Source organism: Cyprinodon tularosa, unplaced genomic scaffold, assembly GCF_016077235.1.
Source record: "Cyprinodon tularosa strain WSP-4 unplaced genomic scaffold, ASM1607723v1 ctg505, whole genome shotgun sequence".
NCBI lineage: Eukaryota > Metazoa > Chordata > Actinopteri > Cyprinodontiformes > Cyprinodontidae > Cyprinodon > Cyprinodon tularosa.
The window spans coordinates 273,702-297,428 of record NW_024039236.1 but is presented as its reverse complement, the minus strand read 5'-3'; the positions used below and the strand labels follow the sequence as shown (position 1 = coordinate 297,428).

Below are 23,727 nucleotides of genomic sequence, written 5' to 3'. Positions count from 1 at the left end.
GTGAAAAACAGAAATGAAGTGAGATTGAGTTTCCTTTTTGCTGTGAGCTGTTTGAAAACATGGATCTTAGTGACAGAAAGGGAATGAAACCACAGAGAGACTGGTTGCTGTGAATGAAATTACTCAGGGCATCTTTACTGGTCGCCTCTGTGTGGTAATGGCCGGCAGCCAAACGGTAATGGCTCGTAATGTTCCGAGGAAAATAGGGCAGCAATTCGCTTTTCTTTTTTTCTTCTTTTTTTCCTGGTACACGGACAAAAGTTCAAACCCTTCTGTTTTTTGGGGGGGGGTTTTCTCCCAGCTTTCGGTGATTATGATGAATGTATTTATTGTAACTTTATACACTGTGGTTACAAATTTAAATACAAATGCCTGTCTGTGCTGAAAAACTTTCATAACTTTAGAACTGCAAAGTAACCGTTATCTAACCTCGTTTTAATTGAATTAGCTTCACCAATTAACCCCCCCCCCCCCCCATATATTTAATAACTTCCACTTGATGCTCCCCCTCAGGAAAGTAAAACTATGAAATAGAGTTTAGAAAGCCAGTAATGTTTAATAGAAGAACTCCGAACAGCATCTAAACGAGTCATCATTCATACTACTGTTGTTTATACAAGCAAATTAGTGTGTTGCTTTCATTTATCCAAGTCTTTATTCCCTGCTTATTTTAAAAACAGTGGCTTAACCTCAAAACCAACATTTTTTGTAGATAAAAAATATTAAGATAGACAGACAGACAGACAGACAGACAGACAGACAGACAGACAGAAAAATATATCTTTTTTTTATAGATATATAGTATATATAGTATAGCTATAGTATAAATTCAGGCATTATTAGGTGCCTGCTCTGAATCCTCAATTTGCAGATCTGAACATCAACTTGATTTTTTATATTTATAATGAATTTAAAATGTGCAGTGAATGGTTTTATGTTCAAACACTTGTTAATCTACTTTGAGATTAATTGGGAAAATATTTGCTAGCTTCATAGATTACTAAAGGGCTATCTCCAGCTCTGGTAGAAACACAGTGCTTTCCCTTAATTCCCTCAATCATTTAATTTTAAATATAGTGGTCTTCATTATTTCATAAAACCTTGTCACATATCAACATATTAAGATCTGGTGTAGATGCAGAGTACGAATAGACTTTTTGGGGGAGTATTAAAGAGATAAAATAAAAAATAGTAAGAAAAAAAGTTTCCTTGAAAATAATTTTCCAAATGTCATTATTATTTTTTAATTTATTCTATGACCAAATATTTTCTCCCAAAGCTTTTCACAAACTTTGATTTCTTCCACCCCATAATAGTTAATGCTCAACTTTGTTTAATTTCTACCAGAAATTAGCGTATTGTTGTTTTTGTATCTTATTTTGGAGAAAGACTCAGAAGGTATGACAAACTAGACTTTTTTTTGTATAATTTTCTCTCATTCTTCTATATATCCATACATTTTGGATATTCTTTTACCTGTTATAAAAATCAATATATATTTTATATAAAGTTCTGGATTGCTCTGTAATTTGTATGATGAAGCCCTTGTAAAGTGATTCACAAAGAAGTAAGTGGATTTTAGGTGTAGAACTTTAATTTTTGTTATTGATTAGTTAAAATAACTATTTTTTTTTCCAAATCTTTCTTTCAACAATAGTCTATGTAAATATTACATAAATCAGCCAGAGTATGAGTAAAAGATGACTGAAACTGATAGGTGTCAACTAGAGTTGCACGGATACCAGTATCGGGCCCCGATCCAGAACTAAAATGGTGGTATTGGTATCGCAGGTACCAACAAAAAAGGGCACTGATACCATTTTGAGAGCCAAAAGTTTCTTCAACTATTGTCACCATTCCAGGTAGACAATAAAAAGTTCTACTGGATTCACTTTGTATTAGTCTATTTCCTGCTTCTCAGAGGTAAGGCTGATTTATCCTCAGAAACTAGGTGATCTGCATGTGTGTCGCAGTTAACGCAGATATGCCCCCCCCTTCCCACAGACACTCTGCTGCACCTCTCCAAAATTGTAGGTGGCCACAGACAGGAGGCCTCTGATTGGTCAGATCTACATCCGCTCTACACTATGCGTATTTCCTGTTTGATACCATTCCGGCTTGTTTTGTTTGTATGACCGCCATTGTGGAAAACAACTGATGAAGATGGAGCAGCTAGGAGAGAGGTGCGCGAGAAAACCGGGACCCTTTCTCCACCTGGATCCCCGCCCTTTTTGGCCCTCATGTCCCTCCGTTGTCGCACAAACTTGCCCCCATTTCCTCACCGCCTTCGCGGTATCTAGACCCACAGCTAGTTCCTGATTGTCCCTCTGGGGTTGTGGCGCGGGATAACATAGCGCAGACCGGGCTTCAATGTTGCACATAAATCGAAAATATCTGCGGACAGCTGCTGCGACACACTGCTGCAGGAGGATAACCAGGCCTGTAGGCAGCAGCTTGACAAAGCGATGATGGCCATTTTTTTTTACATTCAAGTATTATGCTGTTCTTTATATATACACACACATCAAACAGATGGTATCAGTATGGTATCGGTCAGCCAATACTGCACATCCAGGTATTGGTATTGGGGCCAGAAAATGGCATCGGTGCAACACTAGAGTTCAACACCATAATAGCAGTAAAGGCTTTTCCAACAACAAGAGGGATTAAAACGTTTATCACATTCTGAATGTAGTCTGTGCATTTTCACCTTTATGACTCAGAGAGCCATGAAATAAAAAATATTTGGATATGTATTTCAGTGAGACACTTATAATATATTTTAAGACTGAATTCAATTAAATTAACAAAATTATTGACTAAATTATAAGCCTCTGAAACACTCGCTGTACAAAAAACACAAACTACTACAAGTTAAAACAATGATGTCTTTACTTCTAATAATCCAGGATTACAGAAATCTAACATGTATGCAAAGCGCTACACACTACTAGAAAATAACAAACGAGGTAGACTAAATGAATAATTTGATAGCGGGGAAAAAGGTGTCTGTTGAGATGGCTTATAACGGATGTCCAAGGGAGACCAAATGTCAATACATTCATTAATGTCTGTTTAAAATAGCAACAGATATGATGAACAATAGTAGATACCGTTAAAACAATGTGAATTCATTCAGCTTATAATGGTTAATGTTTACGAATGTCTTAACAATATAGCATTGTAGCACCTCAGTGAACCTACATTCAACTAACCTAGATAAAGGGGGAGGTTGCTTTGATCCAGAGTCAAACAAAGGAGAATCAAGATGGCTGGCATCTACCATGCGGTCTAAGGAGGTGGAGCAAAAGGCTGGAAATTACAGGGGTAGTGGATCACCATATGGTGGACCTGATCGCATGGGTAAAGGGGGAGGGTTGGACTACAATATGGGCGCATCTTAACTTATGAACTCACAAAATGGCTGCTCCTATCCTGTGAAGAGTGGAGGGGTTACAGACCCCCACACAATAGACCTTAACACTCAGGAAAAAGACCGCCACTGGAATGTAATTGCACACGGTTTAAAGGGTCTACAATCCTCAGTTACTCTAATACATCAATCTAATGACAAAGGAAACCAAGAAATCAAGATCAAAGAAAACACATAATGTCTCTCAATTCTCAAGAACGCGAGTATGAACTCGTGCCCTCGCCAAGTATTGTCCTGAGAAGAACACAGGACTATGCACACGGCTATGCTTAGAGAGGGCTGCTGCAGACGGGCTAACGTTAGCCCAGGCTGCCGTTAGCCTCGGAGCTCTGCTGGTTGCTGCAGTCCTCTCAACTTCGGAAAAAAAATGTTTGATTATGCATTACATTGGTAAATGGGCCATATACTTTAAAATATAATGTTCTCACCTCAAATGATCTTAAAACGTACGTTTATTGAACAACATCAACAGAAAAGAGAACCTTTAACTTAATGCTCTGATCTCTGTGAGCGCTAACCTGAAAGCTGCTGCTGCCGCAGTGCATGCTGTCAATCTCAAGGGACAAGACTGCTCTGATGCATACTCGCTAAAAAGGGAGGGGCGAGAACCCCCTCTGGTGGTTAGGAAACATCCCCAGAAAAGCTGCGCCTTCTCTTTAGCTGTATGGTTCAAAGGGTGGGAAAAAGTAGTGGCTTATAATCCAGAAAATATGGTAGATAAATTTTGCCCCTATTGGCCACTGTGGAGAAGTCCCCAAATATAGCAACAAAGTCACTAAGTACGCAAAACGGGACTGTTTTCTTCACTTTTCTTCCCTACTGAGAGCAGTATCACCATTAAAGGTATAGAGGAGGATATTCACAAGTCCATTTCTCGTTGTGCACGCTCTGTTTAAAAGTTGCTGTTTGCATCGCTCATACAAGCTATCTTTCCAAAAGAAAGTAAGCTTGCAATTTTTCCATTATGTCAGACTCACCAGCGGTAAATGAAAATGGGGATGAGCACGTAGGACGGCCTTACGTAAACATATCACCAGAATGATTGACAGTTAGGAGGACCACTGATTTACATAGGTGCACTGGCCAAGATTACAACAAGACAGCCAGCGGGGTACAGTGAAGCTTATCTTTCACCTCTGAATAAATAAGATCCATTTACAATCAAACCTGTCAGCTCTTCAATATTTGGTTGATATTTGTTGCTAAAGTTAGATTTTCTCCATAAATCTGTAGGTTGATGGTGTGGGCTGATGGCATCCTGTTCTGACTGCACCAGCCTTTCCTTAAAACATCCAGGTGTTTCTGTGTGACAGTGAAGAGCAGGAGATAACAGTTATATAAGGCACAGGTTCAAACTTGGCGACAGATGTTGAAGCAGGGTGGCATTCTGGGGGCACAGCACACACAAACGTCGGAGACACGTCCACACAATGCCGAGATAACCATCGAGACGTTATTGTCTGCCTTGGATTGTGGATCATCTGGCTGAGGGCCTATAGAATGTGGAATGAATGTGTGTGTGTGTGGGTGTCAGCAAAGGGGAAGCTAGTATCTGTACATTTGTAATTACAGTCAGGAAATGTTTATTTGTGTTTGATTGGGTGGGACCCGTTGGGACTCTGAGTACATTTAAACAAACTATTTCAGCATCCTGTTTAAAGTCGCTGTCAGGCAGAGCAGAGGAAGAAAGAAAAAAAACGCAGGGGAGGTGGAGCGTTGGTCAGTTATGTAAGACCCAATTCTGAGATCCCTTTAAATTGTCAGCAGACTAAAGGAGAGACTGAGGTCAGCTTTAAAAGTACCCAGAAGGATTCAGTGAAATCAGCAACATGGACCTGATGAGTCCGAACCTGCAGCTCTTTTGCAAAATACCCCAAAAAACCTTCTTCTTCCTAAGTTTAGCTCTTCTTTGATTTGATGCTGAATCAGCCTTTTTGGTCATATTTGTACTGGGTTATTCTATGCCAGTAAAACTATGTCCAAAGAGGTTTTTAAAAAATCTTGTGATATATGCGTGCGGTTTTGGTTCAGTTCTTGTCCTCTGCATAAGCCCCCATAGACGACATAATAGGGGTATTCTCATCAAGTTTTTCTTCCCACGATTCAAATCTGAATTATGAAAGCCTTCATTTGATTCATGCATTCAATGTCCTTTAAATGTTTGGCTTTAAGTCCGTCACATGATCCACTACATTTAACTGGCATTCTACAGTTATTACAGTTAGTATTTGACTTTATTACCAGTGCCATCACTTCAGTAGCCATAACAGACATTTTGTCCCAGAGGGGATTCTGCTCAACAGCCTTAAAGGAATCAAACACTTTTCAAAGTTTTGGCATAAATATTTTGTAATTTTCCTACTAACTTAAACAATGCAGTTTGTGATACGTAAAAACTCGTAATTACTTCCATGTATGTTCATCTACCTTCAGCGTCGGCCTCTCTCCTGCACAGGGCAGACCTCTCCTTTGTTCTTATATATGCTGCTGTTTATGTTGCAGCTTCTTTTGCACTGCACACACTCTCTCTCTCTCTTCTATTTGTTATATAAAGAAAAGGAATCTGGATTAGGAAGGGGTTGTTTTTTCCCAGAGACGTAGTTCTACAGAGAGAATAAGGCACAGAGGGTGGGGTGTCCAGGAGCTGGAGTTTTATGAAAGAAACTAAGAGAAAAAGTCAAAACAATCCACAGTAAAGGGAGTATGGTCCCTTCCTCTGCTGATTCTACAAAACATTTTATTTTCAAGTCTATTTGTGGGGAGGTGTTATATAAAACTAAGAGAAGGCCGAATTGGACTCCTATCTGACTGATATCAGGCACAACAGGCCAGGTTTGCTGTCAGTCATGAGATTTAAGCAGTTAAAGTATCAATGACTGAAGTTATGTAAAGTGGGAGGATGATTCATTTATCTTGGCAGAATCCGCTGCTGTTGGGATGTTGAATGGAGGGAATATTGTTCCACTAAGAAGCATATTTTATATATAGAAATATGAAAATATAAAAAGAATGCTTTGAATTTTAAAAACCTTTCTGTTTTTGAGAACAACTTTGCTGAACTTTCATATATCATTCAAAAACATTTATTTTTTTTTATATTTCTAAAAAAAAAAATGTTTTCAGATATATCAGATGTTTCACAGATCCCTTTCTCTTCACCAAAAGTTGGGCTTTTTTCTGGATTATTATTGGTCAGGTGCGGACGTTTCCATGGAACCGTTACCAGAATGTGATCTGTAAAAAGCAAGTAGAAAATAACGCGGTTCATAAAAATCCATCTGCAAAAGGCAAATCTCAACAAAATAACATTTTAAATCTGCTCTCAAAATCATTTTACATTTTTTACATTTAATACAAGATTGTATTTTTTGTTCGCTTTTTTTTTTAAACGACTTTTTACAAAATTGTTTTTATTTTGTACCAAAGATGGAACAAAATTTGCTGCATATTGTCATGGATCTTAACCCAGGCTGCTTCTGCACTAAGAGGGGGTGAAAACTATTTCTAAATGTTGATAGAGAATTCTCTTTAGAAATCTTCAGTTATTCTTATTACAAAAACAAAAAGCAGTCATAAATCATCCATCCAGAGTTTCCTTCCTCCTCCTCTCTTCTAGGACCGCTTGTTCTTCGTGATGGAGTACGTTAACGGAGGAGACCTGATGTTCCAAATTCAGCGATCCAGGAAGTTTGACGAGGCGCGCTCCCGTTTCTACGCCGCTGAGGTCACATCTGCCCTGATGTTCCTTCATCAGCATGGGGTTGTTTACAGGTATGATCTTCCTTTTCTCATACGCTGTGAGCTCTACATGTGGCGGTGCTCCGGCCTCCGTCTGACACACTCTCTTTACGTTACAGGGGGGAGTGCTCTCGTTTTTCTCTCTCCCCTTCTCTGCTATCATATGATATACTGTGAAGTTTCAACATGATGCTTATTTGGTTTAGAGCCACCAACTGTGATATGCATCTCTGTTACGGGGAGTAAAGAGGATTTTTCTTTAAAGCAAATAAACACTAATGTGGAAACAGGTAGATGGAGGCATGAAAACATTTGGTATAGTGAAGCTTTTTTACATGTTTCATAAGGACACATTTATTTTACAGCATAAATAACTGTCGATCAAAAGGAATTTATCATTTATTGGCTTCATCCTCGATAGTGGTCGGCCTGGCAAAAAGTCTTCTATCAGCCTGGTGTAGCAACATGGGCTCTCAGTGCATTAGCCCGCTATAATTAAGGACTACATGGGCTTAAATATTTAATAATCATTCATGATTAAATGTTTATCCTGGAGCAAATGTCAGGAGCAGGGAACGCTTCACCATGCGCCGCTTCACCACCCTTCACTGCGTGGTTTAGGTTTTGTTACATTGATGAAATGATAGAAACAGGATAAAGGAATCTCTCTATGGTGGACGTGTTTCTGTTGGGGGGAGCTGATTGAGTCATCAGGAACCAAGCAATAACTGACATCCATCAGAGCAGAGCTCTCTAACCCTGAAATCCCACATCCTCCCTCACCAGCGTTCCCTGGTCTTATTTTTATTTTGAGGAAGAAATGGAAGAAAGTTCCCATCGCTGCATCAAAGCGCTACCTGTTGGATCTATGAACGGTTTTCTATCCTTAACTAGCTGCAGTAGTGGAGTTTGGAGACACGATCCACTTCTTAAATCTATCTTTGCTCTCCTCTAATTTATCCAGAAGTTCTGTAATTGCACTTTTTTTCTTCCCTGGAAATGCCTTTCCTTATTACTCTTTTATTATTTGACAACTTCTCATTCCAAAGCAAACAGGCAGGCAATCCTTCCTCTTTGGTAATGAAAGCAAATGATTCGCTCCATTCTTCCCTGAATCCTCTGTTCTCATCAGCTGCCTGTCACCGCGCAGCGCAGGTACCAGGTATGACCACTGATCTGTATGGCTATGATGCTAATTTTCGTTGATAGAAATGTTTATATTTATTGTTTAAATTTATTTATTATAAATTTTTTTACAGCATTGGAATACATAATGAATGTCTTTTTGACCTCCTACACACCATATTATAACAAACACACGAAACATTTTTTATTTCACACATTTTTTAAAAAGCTCCAGGGAGCTGCTAGAGAGGCACTAAAGAACCGCGGATTCCTGACCCATGATCTTCACCTATACAGTAGATGCAACTTAAAAAACACAATAACAGGTTAAAGATGTATATTTACAATACATGCATTTACATAAACCTAATGGCAGTCAGGGTGCCGTTGTCTAGCCTGTATAGGTCTGTGTGTCCCTCCATGGATATGCCTTCCCAGACCATCACTGACCCACCACCAAACCGATCATGGTGAACGGTGTTACAGGCAACATAACGTTCTCCACGGCTTCTCCAGACCCTTTCACGTCTGTCACATGTGCTTAGGGTGAACCTGCTCTCATCTGTGAAAAGCACAGGGCACCAGTGGTGGACTTGCCAATTCCGATGTTCTGCCAAATGCCAATGGAGCTCCATGGTGCCGGGCAGTGAGCACAGGGCGCATTAGAGGATGTAGGACCTCAGGCCACCCTCGTGAAGTCTGTTTCTGATTGTTTGGTCAGAGACATTCACACCAGTAGCCTACTGGAGGTCATTTTGTAGGGCTCCGGCAGTGCTCCTCCTGCTCCTCCTTGCACAAGATACCGGTCCTGCTGATGGGTTGTAGACCCTCTACGGCCCTGTCCAGCTCTCCTGGAGTAACTGCCTGTCTCCTGGAATCTCCTCCATGCTCTTGAGATTGTGCTGGAAGACACAGCAAACCTTCTGGCAATGGACTGCCTGTGCAACCTCTGCAGGGTCCAGGTAGCGCCTCATGCTAACAGTAGTGACAGTGACCCTAGCCAAATGCAAAACTGGTGAAAAAAAGTCAGAAAAGATGAGAAGGGGAAAAATGTCAGTGGCCTCCACCTGTAAAACCATTTCTGTTTTGATGGTTGTCTCGTTGTTGCCCCTCTAGTGCACCTGTTGTTAATTTCATAAACACCAAAGCAGCTGAAACGGATTAACAACCCCCTCTGCTACTTACCTGACCAAATCAATATCCTAGAAGTTTAATGAACTGGATGCTATATTACAAAGTGTTCCTTTAATTTTTTTGAGTAGTGTATAAGGAGGGTCAGTCAGGATTCAACTCCTGAGTAGACAATGTTTTGCTAGCTTTTTTAGCCACAACTAGCAAGGATACAGTAGAGATGAGGTTTCCAGAAAAGCAGCCAATCACAGGCACTTCACTTTCTCTGGTTGGCTCCATCCTCAAAGTGACAAAGGCTGACATGAGTGCATAGAAACAGATCTACAGAGAGAAGGAGAGAAGCTACAGGTGCTTAAAAAGCTAGAGAGCGCAGAGTAGGAGCACCAACTAATGCTTCATCTCCTGGGAGATGCATGCTATCAAATCAGCACACAAAACATTTTTTAAATGCGCACTGAGAGACGTTCATGTGCTTTACATTAAAGTGCTTGTATTAGTGTTTATTCATGTTTTTTTTTATTGCCCGTTGTTAAGTAAGGTGTTAAAAATGGTTGATGGAAATGACAAAATCCAATGAAAATTTCTCAGTTTTGTAAAAATTTTCTCATACTTGCTTGGTGTTCGGGCTGTCAGTCATATGGGTTTCACTGCAGGAATTAGAATTGCATTTCTTTCTCTACGCCCAATAGCAAAGCTAATTCACATGACAACAATTAAAAGACATTCCTGAAAACCTCCTTCCATTTTCTTTAGATCTCATGTTGCCTCATAATTTATACTTTTTTTGGTAGCATTTTTAAAAAATTGCAAAAAATGTGGACGACCAGTTGGATAGATACACGACCAGAGAGTGCCAAAGCTTAGAGACATGATAAGAAATAGTCTCAGCTCAGAAATAAATTGACTGAATTGGAAATTTCACACTTTGAAAGTGTTTGAAAGTGAATAAAACTCATATTAAATGTTTTGTGTGTTTGGCTGCCTTCAGGCCTGTGGAGGTGAAAGGCATTTTTCAGTAGCAAAGATAAAAGTGAGGGATCTGGAGCTAACAATGGTCGGCCTGGAGAGGTCACAGTGACTCCAGCAGGAAGCTGTAAGATGTTATTTATATTATAAGCCATGTTTGTTGTCGGCCTTTCATGGTTCTGCTCCTCAGTTCGGTCACAATGAAACACATTTATAAATATTTCCTTGAGTTATGAAATTCGCACTCTTTGACCTTTTTGGAGCTGTGTGTCCACATCAGTCTGCGCCGACTCCTGGAGTCATAATATCATTGTCAGTTGACTGCAAATACATAGCAAGTTGGAAGAAGGCATAACATGAAGCACAACACCATTGTGACAAACAGAGGATTAGTGCAGATTCAAGCATCTTCAATGCCAAAAATATCTGCAGTGGAAGGAAATTAATTTTATACTTTTTTTCCCTTCATGAATCCAAGTTGTAATAAGGTGTTAGAATTTCCATCTTATGAATAGAATAAAACAGAAATCCCTTTATTGTCCCACAATGGGGGTAAATTGTGGTGTTCACAGCAGCAAAAGCATTACAGCAAGAGGTTGCACAAACATGGACGTAAAAAAGTGTATAAAAATAACAGAATAGGTGGCAGAGTTAAGAAAATAAAGAAATAAAATCCTGTCCTGTAAAGTGTTTTAACAAGATAAAACTTTGCATATGCAGAATAAATAACCAATATCCAGCTATGGACATTTTTTTACAGTAATGGATATTTGAAAATAGCAGCCACATCAGAGATGTGCAAAATGACAGCAGCAGGTTATTTAACTGACTAAGGTAGAAACTGAGCAGAATCAGCATGAATGGAAGAACTGGTTGAGGTTGTTGGGAACAGTGGTGGTTCTAGAGTCTTCCAGCTGCTGGGAGGAAGGATCTGTGATAACGCTCCATGGTGCATTTAAGGAGCAGCAGTCTGTCACTGAAGGAGCTCTCCAGTTCAGCACCAGCTTCATGCATGGGGGGGGGACATTATCCAACAGAGACGTTCATTTAGTTAGGATCCGTCTGTTTCCCACCTCCTGCACTGAGTCCAGAGGGCATCCAGTCACAGAGCTGGCCTTCCTGATCAGCTGATCCAGCCGCTTTCTCTCTGCTACAGATAAGCGACTGCTTCAACAGACAGCTCCATAGAACATGGCTGATACCACAACAGAGTCCTAGAAGGTCTATAGGCGCGCCCCCTCAGTCTCCTGAGCAGGAAGAGTCTGCTCTGACCTTTCTGATCCAGAGCCTCGGTGTGGATCCACCACTAGCTCCTTGGTTTTCCCTGCATTAATCAGTAGGTGGTTTTGCTTAAACCAGTCCACTAAGTCCTGGGTCCACTGTCTGTCCTCTGAATTGTCCCCACCCAAGATGAGGCCAACTATGGCAGAATGGTCAGAGAACTTCTGGAGGTGGCAGCTTGGAAAGTTGATGGAGAAGTCTGCAGTGTGGAGGGTTAGAGGAGCGGTTCCCTGTGGGAGCCCCATACTGCAGACCAACCTATCTTAGAAACAGCACTGTAACCTCACATACTGTGGGCTGTCAGAATCCACTGGGACATGTGCTGGTCCACTCCTGGCAGCTCCAGCTTGGCCCTTAGGAGTCCTGGCTGGATGGTGCTGAAAGCACTGGAGAAATCAAAAAACATGATCTATACATTAAATTTTTGTAGCTGGGAAAAATATCCCAATATATAGTGATAATATATTATTGTTTTGCTGCCCCTGAATCCCGTGCACCCTGGCTGTAGAGGACACCAATGCTCCAATAGCCTGAACACTGATGTTCAGGCTACAATAGAAAGACGATGCGCTGTCCTCCAGCAGACAGCTGGTAGTTTAGTGTTTTCTATATTTTCTGGCCTAATGTTAAATTGTTAAAGATTGTTCAGCAGAACACATATCAAGGATAAGGGTTAATGGACTTCCATAAATAGAGATTTCTGTCTAAAGAAATCAATAACAGGGCATTCCCAAAACATGTGTTTTTAATTTCCAATGGTGTTTGAAGAGCACAGATTAAAAATGATTTGATCACAGGCCCCATAGAACTGATCCTGACCCCCATCCTGAAGACAAAATACCAAATCTATTTTATATGATGGTGAATGATGATGCAAATAATGTAACACGTGTGTTCCTAGGATCAGTTCTTTAACTTTAAAGTCGACACATTATTGTTATGATTTATTTCTATTGTCTTATCACCAATGATTTGATTGCAACTCAAGTTTATTTCTATAGCGCTAATTCACAACTCATGTAATCTCAAGGCACTTTACCAGATCATCCAGTCTGATTGATTCAAAGTTTTCTATCTAAGGAAAACCAGCTGATTTCATCGAATCATTGACTCTTCAGCAATCCCTCACACTAAGCATGCTTGTAGCAACAGTGGAGAGGAAAAACTCCCCCTTAACAGGTAGCAGAGATATAAAAGGCAACTGTCAACCAGCTCCACAGGCGGCCCTGTCCAGGAATCACAGCCAGACAGACGACCTCCTAGCCAGCTCCCATGTCAGAGGTGACAGTTCATCTCTCACTTATTATATTTAATGATTAACTACTTTTTTTGTTTATTTGTTTTATTCTTCTGTTCTTTGCCCCTATGGAAAAAACCAGCAGCCACACCTTGGCCCCCGTCCTAAACTTGATGTAGAACCGGCAGTGTTTTGCATATTAGTTTGTAATGAATTTGCTGCTCTTTGTTTGTGGAGAACACGATGTGAAAAATAGCTTTCCTGTTCTAATCAGGGCTCAGGTTGCTACAGTCTGTCTTTCTTTCACAGTCCAATATCAGAGAAACAGGATCCCCAGATCTAGATCAATTGATTGTCCTTCATGTTGGGCTCTAAAGCTTTATTGCAAACTCAAGAACATATTTGATCAAAAGACAGTAAAGAAAAATAAAGAAATGCTCTGGTCTATTGACATCTGTGTCTTCTGTCATCCTGACAGGAGGGGAAGTGTTTTCTATCAAAATGAAATAGCAGTTTTTATTGAAAATAACAAATGTATTATTAATGAAAACCTAGATCCAAAACTAGTTTGATCATATTAGAAAAATCTAACTAGGAACTTAAGGTGATAACAACATCTACCTTTCTTAAAATGATGCTATAAATAGCAACTTGAGAAGTTGCTGTTGCCTCAGCGTTTCTCGGTTTCTAGACCATGTTTACTCTTTTATATAATTGTTTATTTGCAGGGCTGGTTAAGGTTATACATATACAACAGATTTGAAACAAATACATATGCGTTAAGCGAGGCTCTTGTAATAACTGCATTAACTTGGGTTAGTCCTATAACAACCTTTCATTCGTCTTCATCTGTTTTTGGTTTCTTATAATGTCCTTAAATGTTAAATGTAGTTCCTGCCTTTTCATTTACATCCCTTAAGTCTTTTGCTTATTGCTTCACTGATGCCAGAGGCTTTCCTTAAAGGCTCGTTTTGCTTTATCTGATGATAATATTGCCAGGTATGTTCTTTTGTTTTGTTCTCCATCAGGATGAAATATGACCAGCGTCAGCCGACCCAAATGAACAACCACGGCTAGGCCAAAACAAATCAAGGGCTGTCAAACTCACTGCAGTACTTTTCTTAAAAAAAAAAAAAAAAGCATCTTTCTTACAGCTTGATTCCAATTTTTGGTGTTGGAATTCAATGGAAATGATGAATTAAACTGCCTTCAAAGCTCTTTTTTTTTATCAGGACCATATGTTTTGGAAATGGGAATTATTCGTTTGGGAACAGGGTTACCTTTCAAATGTGTTTGTACTGAGAGAGGATTTTATGTTAAATCCTAAATGCCTTTTACCTGAAAGGAAGGTCTTGGTTTTTAAAATAAATTATAAGACCATCGTCAACCTTTGGATTAAATTACAACATTAATTATAAAAGGGGGTAAAGTCGTTATTGTCTTTAAAACAAGAACAGTTTTACAGCTTACAATGACTCCACTGCTATACTTGGAATCTATTTGCAAAGGAAATCAATCAGAAAATCAATCAATCAGAAATCATACACATAATATCATTTTAACAGAATCCCACATGTGTCCCTCTAATGGGAGGCGTAGTGGGAAGGCTGAATCTGGGGCTTTAGATTGAAGTCAGTAAGTTTTTTTACTGCACCAACAATCCTCTACAATAAAAATACTAGAAACCCCAAACCAAAAAGTAAACTTTCATTCACCATAAATGCTACAGAAACCAAACATTTACATTGGCCAAGTAAATGAAAGTTGTCTGTACAGTAGTTGCAGCATTTTAATGCAGATTAAAGGTAAAGTTGAGGGTTTTCGCAATTTTTTGATAAGACCGGTCCTGTCCACTGCACATGCACAACCCTGTACCCGCTCCTGAGAAGAAACGTCTATTAAACGCGTGTGAGAGCGTGCACAAATCAATTTCTCCTTGTGCACGCTCTGTTTGATAGTTGCTGTTTGCATCACGCATACAAGCTTACTTTCCAAAAGATTTTAAATTTTTCCACTATCTCAGACTCACCAGCGGGAAGTGAAAATGAGGACGAGCACGTAGGACGGCCTTACGTATCACCATAATGATTGACAATAAGGAGGTCCACTGATTTAGATGATCCACCCGGAAAAAGAACATCCTCCACTATACCTTAAAGGGATAGTTCGGTATTTTTGACATGAATCTGTATGGCATCCCCATCACCAGTGTCATGCAATCACACTGACTTACCCCTGGCAGCGTCCTGTGAGCAGAGTTCTGGTCCAGCTTTGGTCAAGCCGAAAGTAGTCCGGCAGGTTTGCTAGAGCCAGCGAAATAAAACGTTTCTCTTCCCAAAACATTATGTGTTCAAAAGAGTGATATTTTTGCATCCCAAAAACGTTGTAGTGGAAAAAGTCACACGTCGTTATCACTTGGTCCTATTTTCTCTCTGTTCGTATCAGTGCGCGCCGTCATTCAGACAGCTAGGGCCTACTAACCTGACAACAGCCAGATGCATGTCTCCCTCCGCCCAGCTAGGAGCTAGGCGGAGGGAGACATGCATCTGGCTGTTGTTGAGCTCGCTGTCTGAATGACGGCGCGCACTGATACGAACAGAGAGAAAATAGGACCAAGTGATAACGACGTGTGACTTTTTCCACTACAACGTTTTTGGGATGCAAAAATATCATCTGCTTCTGCAGAGCTGCAAGCATAGAAGTATGAAAGATGTATTCATATGAATAAGAGTCAAACCCTACAAACTTTAAAAACACAAGAAAATATGGTGGCAAATATCGTTTTAAGATAAGAAAAAGAAAAATGATAAAAAAAAAAAACCTAATAGAAAAGGCAAAGACTGTTAGCAGGTAGATTTCATTTCAACTCTTTTGTTCCCTGTTTTGAATCCGTGATTTTAGAGCAGTAAGTCCAGTCCTGCTGGTGCCTGCTGACAAGGACTCATTGTTTTACTCAGTTTAGAGAGAATTATTTTACTAATGAATGAGGTAATGGGGGGGGGGGGGCAGTTAATCATAATATTTCAATGCTGAATAAGTGAGTGTGTTTTGCCCAAATCTAAAGCTTAAAGCTTGGAGCCTTTTTATTGCTGTAGTTAGGCCTCAAAGCTTCACCAGCTGTTACTGGAAAACTAAAACAATAAAGAATAAAAAGGCTTCCTGTCAGTTACACTGCATCAGGTTTTACTGAATTGAAAAAGTCATTTATGACATTATTTTTATAATGACTTCGCTCACAGAAAGCTCATGAAAGCAGAATACCCTCAACTTTTTTATAAGGATTATTAACACACATTGAAGGCTTCAATTTAAACATTTGATTCTTCTTCTACTGAATACTAACAACGTAAAAGAAAGTATTTTCCACATAACTGCTCACTTTATACCAAATTTATGCATATTTTCCTGTCTGGAAACATGTTCAGAACTCTTAGGTGAGGCTGGTTGGGTTTTTTAACCGTGTTCTTATCATCGGTCTTTTCTTTTAATTATTTTAGTAAGAAGATTCAAACCAAACTAGGGGTCTCACCATGATATTCTATGAGCAGGAAGAGGAATGGGGTGAACTCATATCTTCCTTTCTTTTTAGCTCTTTGCTAATTGAGCCCATTTCTATTTTCTTGATCTTTCCCCACATGGGAGGCAATGTTCACATTGTTCCTTAAATGCAAACTATTATGCACTGTCCAACTAAATCCTTAAATCCCCCTAAATTCCTGCATCACTATATAGAGAGGGGACTATATAGTGAACTTTATAGTGAACTCGGTTCGCTGGTCTTCAACAGATTATCACTGCTTTTCACTGGCTGTTGATCACGTAACTCTGCCTTTTCACAAGGTGCCTGCTCCATCTTTATTTGTCGTCGCCAACAAATCCCATGATGCTTTGCAGGGAGAGCTCTGGCAAAGCAATCTGGGATACATAGACTCGTCTAGTAATCATGGATGATCAATACCTTTCAAGGTGCATTATGGGAAATTTCTTTTTGTCTACTTTTTTTCACCCTCTAGACGTTCAGAAACATATGGCGTAAGCACTATATAGTGCCAGATGTAGTGATTAGGGCAGAGGTTCGGACACAGCCTTAAATGATGGCAGCCTCTACAGGATGCGGCCCACACAGGTTTCTAACATATACCAGCAAATTAGGAGGTAGAGGAAAACACCATTTTCCCTCATTAAGATTCAGCCTATTTGCCTAATTTCAGCCTAGTTTTAACAGCTTTTAACATGGCGGACTGGTGGGAGACACAACATTGTGTTTATAGAGTTGTAACCTATGTCATGGGCCTATTGTAGAAGAAAATATGCTAAAATATGCATGTAGTAAAAAATATCAGATAGACAGAAGAGAGAGAAAAAATGAATAAATGGACAAAAAAAATGGTTTAAAAAATATGTTGCTGACACTGTTTTGAGTGTTTTGTTTTTGTGACTGACTATATTCCAGCGTGAGCAACAGGTCCCTCCCAGGTACATGGTACAGATCAGAGCTATCCCATCTAAGCCCTACAATCACAGAGCCAAAGGCAATCTTTGGTTTTTCCTTGCTTTTCCTTCTCACACTATTAAGACACCAAAGATCTTTGTGATGTTGTTTTATCAATCCAACCTCATCAACTAGATTTACAAAGATCTTCTTTGATCCTCTCCGTTAGCTTAACTTTCAGAGGAACTATTGCTGGCCTGTCTTTGTTCTTAATATGCATCTGTTAGCAGAAACAGTCATTCATCAGTTTCACTCGTGCACGCATGTTGAATTGGACTGTAGCATGTTATCCTTAAATAGCTGTCTCGTTCGTCCTCGCCTGCTAAAGGAATTTATTTTAGATGTGAGGTTTTAAATAGACTGACAGTCTGAAGCGCTAAAATTAATGGTTGGTTCTTTCAACATTGTTTTCCCAGTCATGGTGTTTTTAAAGGGAATGTTTCTCTGTAGCCGGAGAGCAGACATTGCGTGTTAATTCATGGCAAAGATGCGATACCTGATCCTCTTAGTCAGTCCTGACCCATTTTGTTCTCCAGAGGCAGATGAACAACAAGTGTTGTGGGAACATTACGTCCTCTCTCTCTCTCTCTCTCTCTCTCTCTCTCTCTCTTCGCCCACCTCTCCCCCTCCCTCCCTCATCTGGCCCCTCATCTATGGCTCCGGCCACCAGCAGGACAGTAGAGCAGGTTGTCTTTCTTTTCAGCTCTGCTCTGTGATCATGCAGCCAGAGGTGATTTCTGGAGGTGATACAGAGCAGGTTGAAACTGGTCCAGGGGCCAGATGGACGTCTGTATAAGCACAAACCTAGATGGTTGTTGCTAGGCTTTCTTCCCTATCTTCAAAATGTGTTTCAATCTCACATAAAAAAAAATGTAATGTTAAAAATAGATTTTGAATTCATTAATTTGCTGGAAAGCAAATGTCATAAAAGAAAACAGTTCTGGAGGAACTTTTTTCTTCTAATACACCTTAATGCACTAGTATCCATGGTAACATGCCAAGTATCTGTTATGTAAGGAAATTTTGAAAATTATTATTTTAAACCTTCATTTTATAGATAAAACCCAATTTTTACATAATTTAAAGTCTGATACTCTTAAATCTTAGCTTAATTGACTATGACAAGTTACTCATAAACTGAGTTGAAATTGAACAAGTCTATATTACAAAACTGAGTAAGCGCATCAAACATCATCACAAGACAACAGATGCAGTATTTTGTAGGGAAAGAAAGGACTTCTACCCACTGCTCGACCAGTTTCTCCAACACTATTGGCTTGACCAGATAGATGCACTGAAGTTTACAGACAAGTGGCAACATTGGAGCAACTGACTGAATCAGCCAATGGTTTGGTTAGCTGTCACAGGGCTCCGGTGGCAGCCCATGAGGATGTCATGGAAAAATCACTCTGTCTTACCACGAACCACAGGAAGTGCTCTCAATTGAGCCTGATTGCCTCCTGTATGTGTGTCTGCACCGCGCAGCAGCTTCTGTTTATTGACAGTCTCTTGAGCAATATTAAAGCTCCTTTAGAAAAATAAAATGGTGGATTCCCGCTGGCGACAGGGTCTACACTGAGGCTAAAAACCCCATCAGATTACATGTTTCTTGGGTGCATTAAGAAAGTTTGCAGAGTGGGCTGAAATGGAGGCCACTAGTCATGTTAAACTGGTGCAAAAAAACCCAAACAATTAGCAGAGCTTCTCCCAGAATGCTTCCTATCTGCTAACTCTAATCTCTCTAAAACCCATTCGCTACGGTCCGCAGGTTTGAATCCCAGCTCAGTGGTTATGTTCTTGGGCGAGACACCTGACTCACAACTGTTGCTTCTATCAGCGTGCCCCAGAGCAGCTGTGGCTAATAGGTATCAGACAGCATGGGATGAATTACCACTCTTATGCTCATGATACTCAGCTATATTTGTCCATCAATCTATCTTCTTCCGCTTATTCCGTCAGGGTGGTTTTGTGGTCGGTGCCTTTCTCCAGCAGTCTATAGACGAGAGGCTAGGTCCACCCTGGATAGGTTGCCAGTCTGTCGCACGGCAACACAGAGACATACAAAGACCTACAACCATGCACACACCCCTAAGAGAAGCCAGTTAACCTAACAGTCATGTTTTTCTGCTGTGGGAGGAAGGCAGAGTACCCAGAGAGAACCAACACATGGATGAAGAGAACATGTAAACTCCCGACCCTGGATCAGAATCATGAACCCAGAACCTTATTGCTGCAATGCCACAATGGTAAAAATGGCATTACTGTGCAGCCTGCCATAGTGTCCACAGTTACTGTTGGACTAATTGTGCGAAGATTTAGGTCTGTAATATTTCAGGATATATGTGGACTGAATCATTATTGGACTTTAACCAATTTTAATTTACACAATTGAGGACGTAAGAAGACTCTTCACTACTGCCGTATTACTGTAGTAATCGATAAGCAGCCACGTTCTTAACAACCTGAGGGTTTTTCTATGAAGATGATCTTTTTATTACATAAAGGATTTAATCATTTTTTTACAATATGCTGAATTTAAGAAAGTAGTCGGCCTACATCATTATATTTGAACTATTTAGAAGAAGAATCAACTTTTATTGTCATTCCACTGTACAAAGCAACAAAATTCACTCACTGCTCCCAGGGCGCCGCACAATGGCAGCCCCATGCTCCCCAGGGGGATGGGTTAAATGCAGAAGTACTCTTCTTGATTGAGATCAATAAAGTTCAATTATTGGTGTTAATCAATTCACATCCATTTTCTGAAAGGCTTAATCCCAGGTGGGGTGGTGAGGAGTGCTGCTGTCTATCTCCAGCTGTCTACGGGGGAGAAGCGGGGTCCACTCTGGACAGGTCGCCAGTCCATTGCAGGGCAACACAGAGACAAACAACCATTCACACCTTAGGAGAATTTAGAGAAGCAATTTAACCTAACAGTCATGTTTTTAGACTGTGGGAGGAAGCCAGAGTACCCGGGGAGAACCCATGTATGCTCAGGGAGAACATGCAAACTCCATACAGAAAGACCCCAGGCTGGGAATTGAACCCGGAACCTTCTTGCTGCAAGGCAGTGCTACCCACTGCTTCACTGAGCAGCCCTCAATTAAAATATAATTAATAATTAATTGCAATTTGAAGATTTTTTGTATCCCTCCTTACAAATCTATAAATCATATTTCTCCCACTTAAAGCCATTTTGATTTAAGAAACAGAAATAGGACAAAATAGGAGGCTAGTTTTCACATTTTATGATTACATCTTATTGTTAGCTGCTTGTCCTCTTCTGCTAAACATTTTCTCTGAAAAGAATATCATTCCATTAGCTCCACCAAACACCTGCAGCCACTTAATATTAAATCCTCCTTCAGCAAGCTGATGTGTAATATAGCAATTAATGTCATTGCTGATTTAAATTCAATCAGTGATGCATTAAATTTCTCTGTCATGTTTCTGCAGGGGTGCAGTCCAGCCGTTTAATCTCCAGCAAGTCTCCCGCAGGCGCGATATGCAAGCAGACGGGAGATGGCATGTTTTAATCTGTTGTCTGGGAGACTCGAACGAGAGCCGCTCTTTTTAGCGTCAGGTGCTACAGCGCCATGGATGCAAACCATGGATGGTGGCTCTGGGGCAGCAAAAGCAAGAAACATTTTAGATTTCAGGAATATAAAAATCCTGCTAAAAGTCTAAAACTTTTAAAGCAACAACTGGAACTCTAAAGATTTTTTAGTTTTATTCTGCCTGTAAATATAAAACAATAAAGTAGGAAGTGGTTTGCAGTCATAATGTCTTCAAGTAAATCTTTTTGTTAGTGTGGAAAATAAAAAAAGGTCTGAATTATTTGTTAACACCAGCCTGCAGGTTCTTAGGGCTCAACAGATTAACATTTGGTCATGTTGCACTTTAAAATAACTAATCTAAAAGTAGGTAAAGTTTATACCTTAAATAACAGCCTTTAACAGAACAAGGCCTTAAACAAAGGCCTTACTGTGTATCAATACAGTTCAATCAGTATTATTACTAAAATAATTGTGTTTCTCCTTAATCTGAGCAGATTGATGAGTTTTGGAATTATTTTTGTGGCGATTTAGGATTACAGGATAATTAAATATGCACTTGAAATTGTTTAATGAAGATTATTTTTTATTAATTAAAATATAAATCATCTTTTTTCATTGGCAAATTTGTCTTACTTATCTCCACAAATGGAAATACACTTATTTTAAGAAAAAATATTACTCAGAAATATTCATCTTTTGCTTTGCAGGCCCAAACCCCTTACCTACAATATTTCATAGGCACACCGTGTGACAGTCCAACACAGCACATATGCATAATTTTAAAATGAAGTACAAATCTGAAAAGTGTGCTATGCATTAGAAACAACCCCTTTACTCTGTTACCACTTAATAAAATCCATATTATTGGTTTATCATATAATGCAGTTGTTTTGTTTGACACAGTGGAAGGTTCCTGTCAGACAACATCACTGTACAAACAGCTTCATGACATCCAAAGCCTTAAGCATAAAGTTCTTTGGAAGTTGAATAGAAAGTACGGTAAGGTGTAAAAAAGTTAGTCAATAATAATAATCCTAACAGGTGAAAACTAATAGTTTTCTCCCGCTGTCTGCTGTATTGTAAATAACTTTGCTTATTGGTTAAAGATCTGCTCTGCACATACAAGCACATTTGCACCTGTTTAACCACAGGTAAACCTTAGAAAACCAGGCCCTAAATGTTCTAGCATAGCATCTGAATGTCATATAGAGTACCTTCCATTACAGTCACAGGCACCTCACATCACCATCCTCTATTTTTTTCCTCTTTACCTTTGGCCTGGTCCGATCCGCCTGCAAAACTCTCTTAGATCTGTTAAACTTGACCCATCTGTTCTGATTTTTCTCATGTCTGAATGAAGAGAAGTCTCTGAAAAAACAGCTTAGTGGCGGGATCCCACCGAGTCAATTAACGTGACTGTGCGAGCGATTTATTCTTCGCCCCTTTCTTAAGGCATGTTCAGGAGTGAATGAAGGGTTAGCAATGCAAAGGACAGGTCTGGAGTGATGCAAATGGTGCAAACATCCATTGGGGTGGTTCATGCAGGAATAGAGCAAAGCAACGATGCTGGAGTTTAAAAACCTTACGCTTTCTATCAATCTGCTTGCTGTTAACCCATCAGGGACTGATGTGTTTATGATGTAGCTGACGGAGCACAGAGGTTTTCACTCATAAACTCACCAGAGGTTAATCCGTCCCCCTGCTGTGTTAAAGCAGGTCCTGAGTTACCGCTGGAAGCGACCATCTAGCTGCTAGAGCAGGTGGTCCCTCGGTGCACCATCGCTTTGGTTTTTTTACCAAAAGTACACCACTGTAACTTGAAAGAATGACCTTGTCCAAACAAACTGTTTGCCAGACAGAAGGGAAATGTGATGCAACCAGCAAAAAAAAAACGTGTTTGCTTTTGGTGTGAACTCATCTGTTGAGAAGCCAAATGGTGGTATAGGCCATCTGCTAACTTATCAGGTGGACCCAGCGATGCCAATGCTGACGCCATTTTTATGCTTTCCATATTAGAAACAATCCAAACAAAGACTCACTCATTAAAATTTAGGAACAGCCAACAGTTTGATGGCATGGAATTTTACTGTAATGTCCTGCCGTATTGTTTGTCCATTATTTTCCGTTTGTCCATTATTTTCCATCATGCAAAGACCCCAGGCTGGGAATCGAACCCAGAACCTTCTTGCTGCAAGGCAGCATTACTACCCCACTGCTCCACTGAGCTATCAATGTCCTGTCTTCCCATTTGGTATGAACACACCTATTAGGAAGATGCATCATAGATTTGGACAAATCTCTGTAGAAAAAACATGAAGACTAGAATGTGACCTAATGCTTTGAAAACTCCATTTCTATCATGAAACATGGCAGTGACTGCATGATGCTTCAGAAGGGGGAGTGGTTTAGAATGGTCTAGTCAAAGTTCAGATCTGAAACCAATTAATAATTACGTTTATATTTTGTTTCAGCTTGAGATATGCTGCAAAGATCTAGAACTGTTTTGATGTACGTAGATGTGCAGAGATTTGTTAAAATGAACTTTTTTTACAGTCTACATTAACTGGCTGCTTTGTGTTGGTCGCTCACGTTTTCTTTTCACATAAAAAAACAAAACAAATGAAAAGGTATGAATACTTTTGCCATTTCCACATCTATTTACTTTGCTATTTCTAGCACTTCAAGGCAAAACAGCCTCTGATTTTCAACCTCCAAAATTCTCCAAGTCAGTTATTAATGATGTTTAACGTCCACTTGAACTTGATTT

At 39.8% G+C, this 23,727-nt stretch overlaps 1 protein-coding gene across 2 annotated transcripts in view; it reads left to right on the top strand.

Moving 5' to 3' along the window:
- LOC119795240 (protein kinase C epsilon type-like) overlaps positions 1-23,727 on the top strand; it is a 151,946-nt gene that overhangs the window by 116,400 nt on the left and 11,819 nt on the right. For both annotated transcript variants that reach the window (XM_038303131.1, XM_038303132.1), the window contains exon 11: positions 7,050-7,204. In XM_038303131.1, coding sequence (XP_038159059.1) covers positions 7,050-7,204 — 155 coding nt within the window. The remainder of the gene's footprint in view (positions 1-7,049; positions 7,205-23,727) is intronic.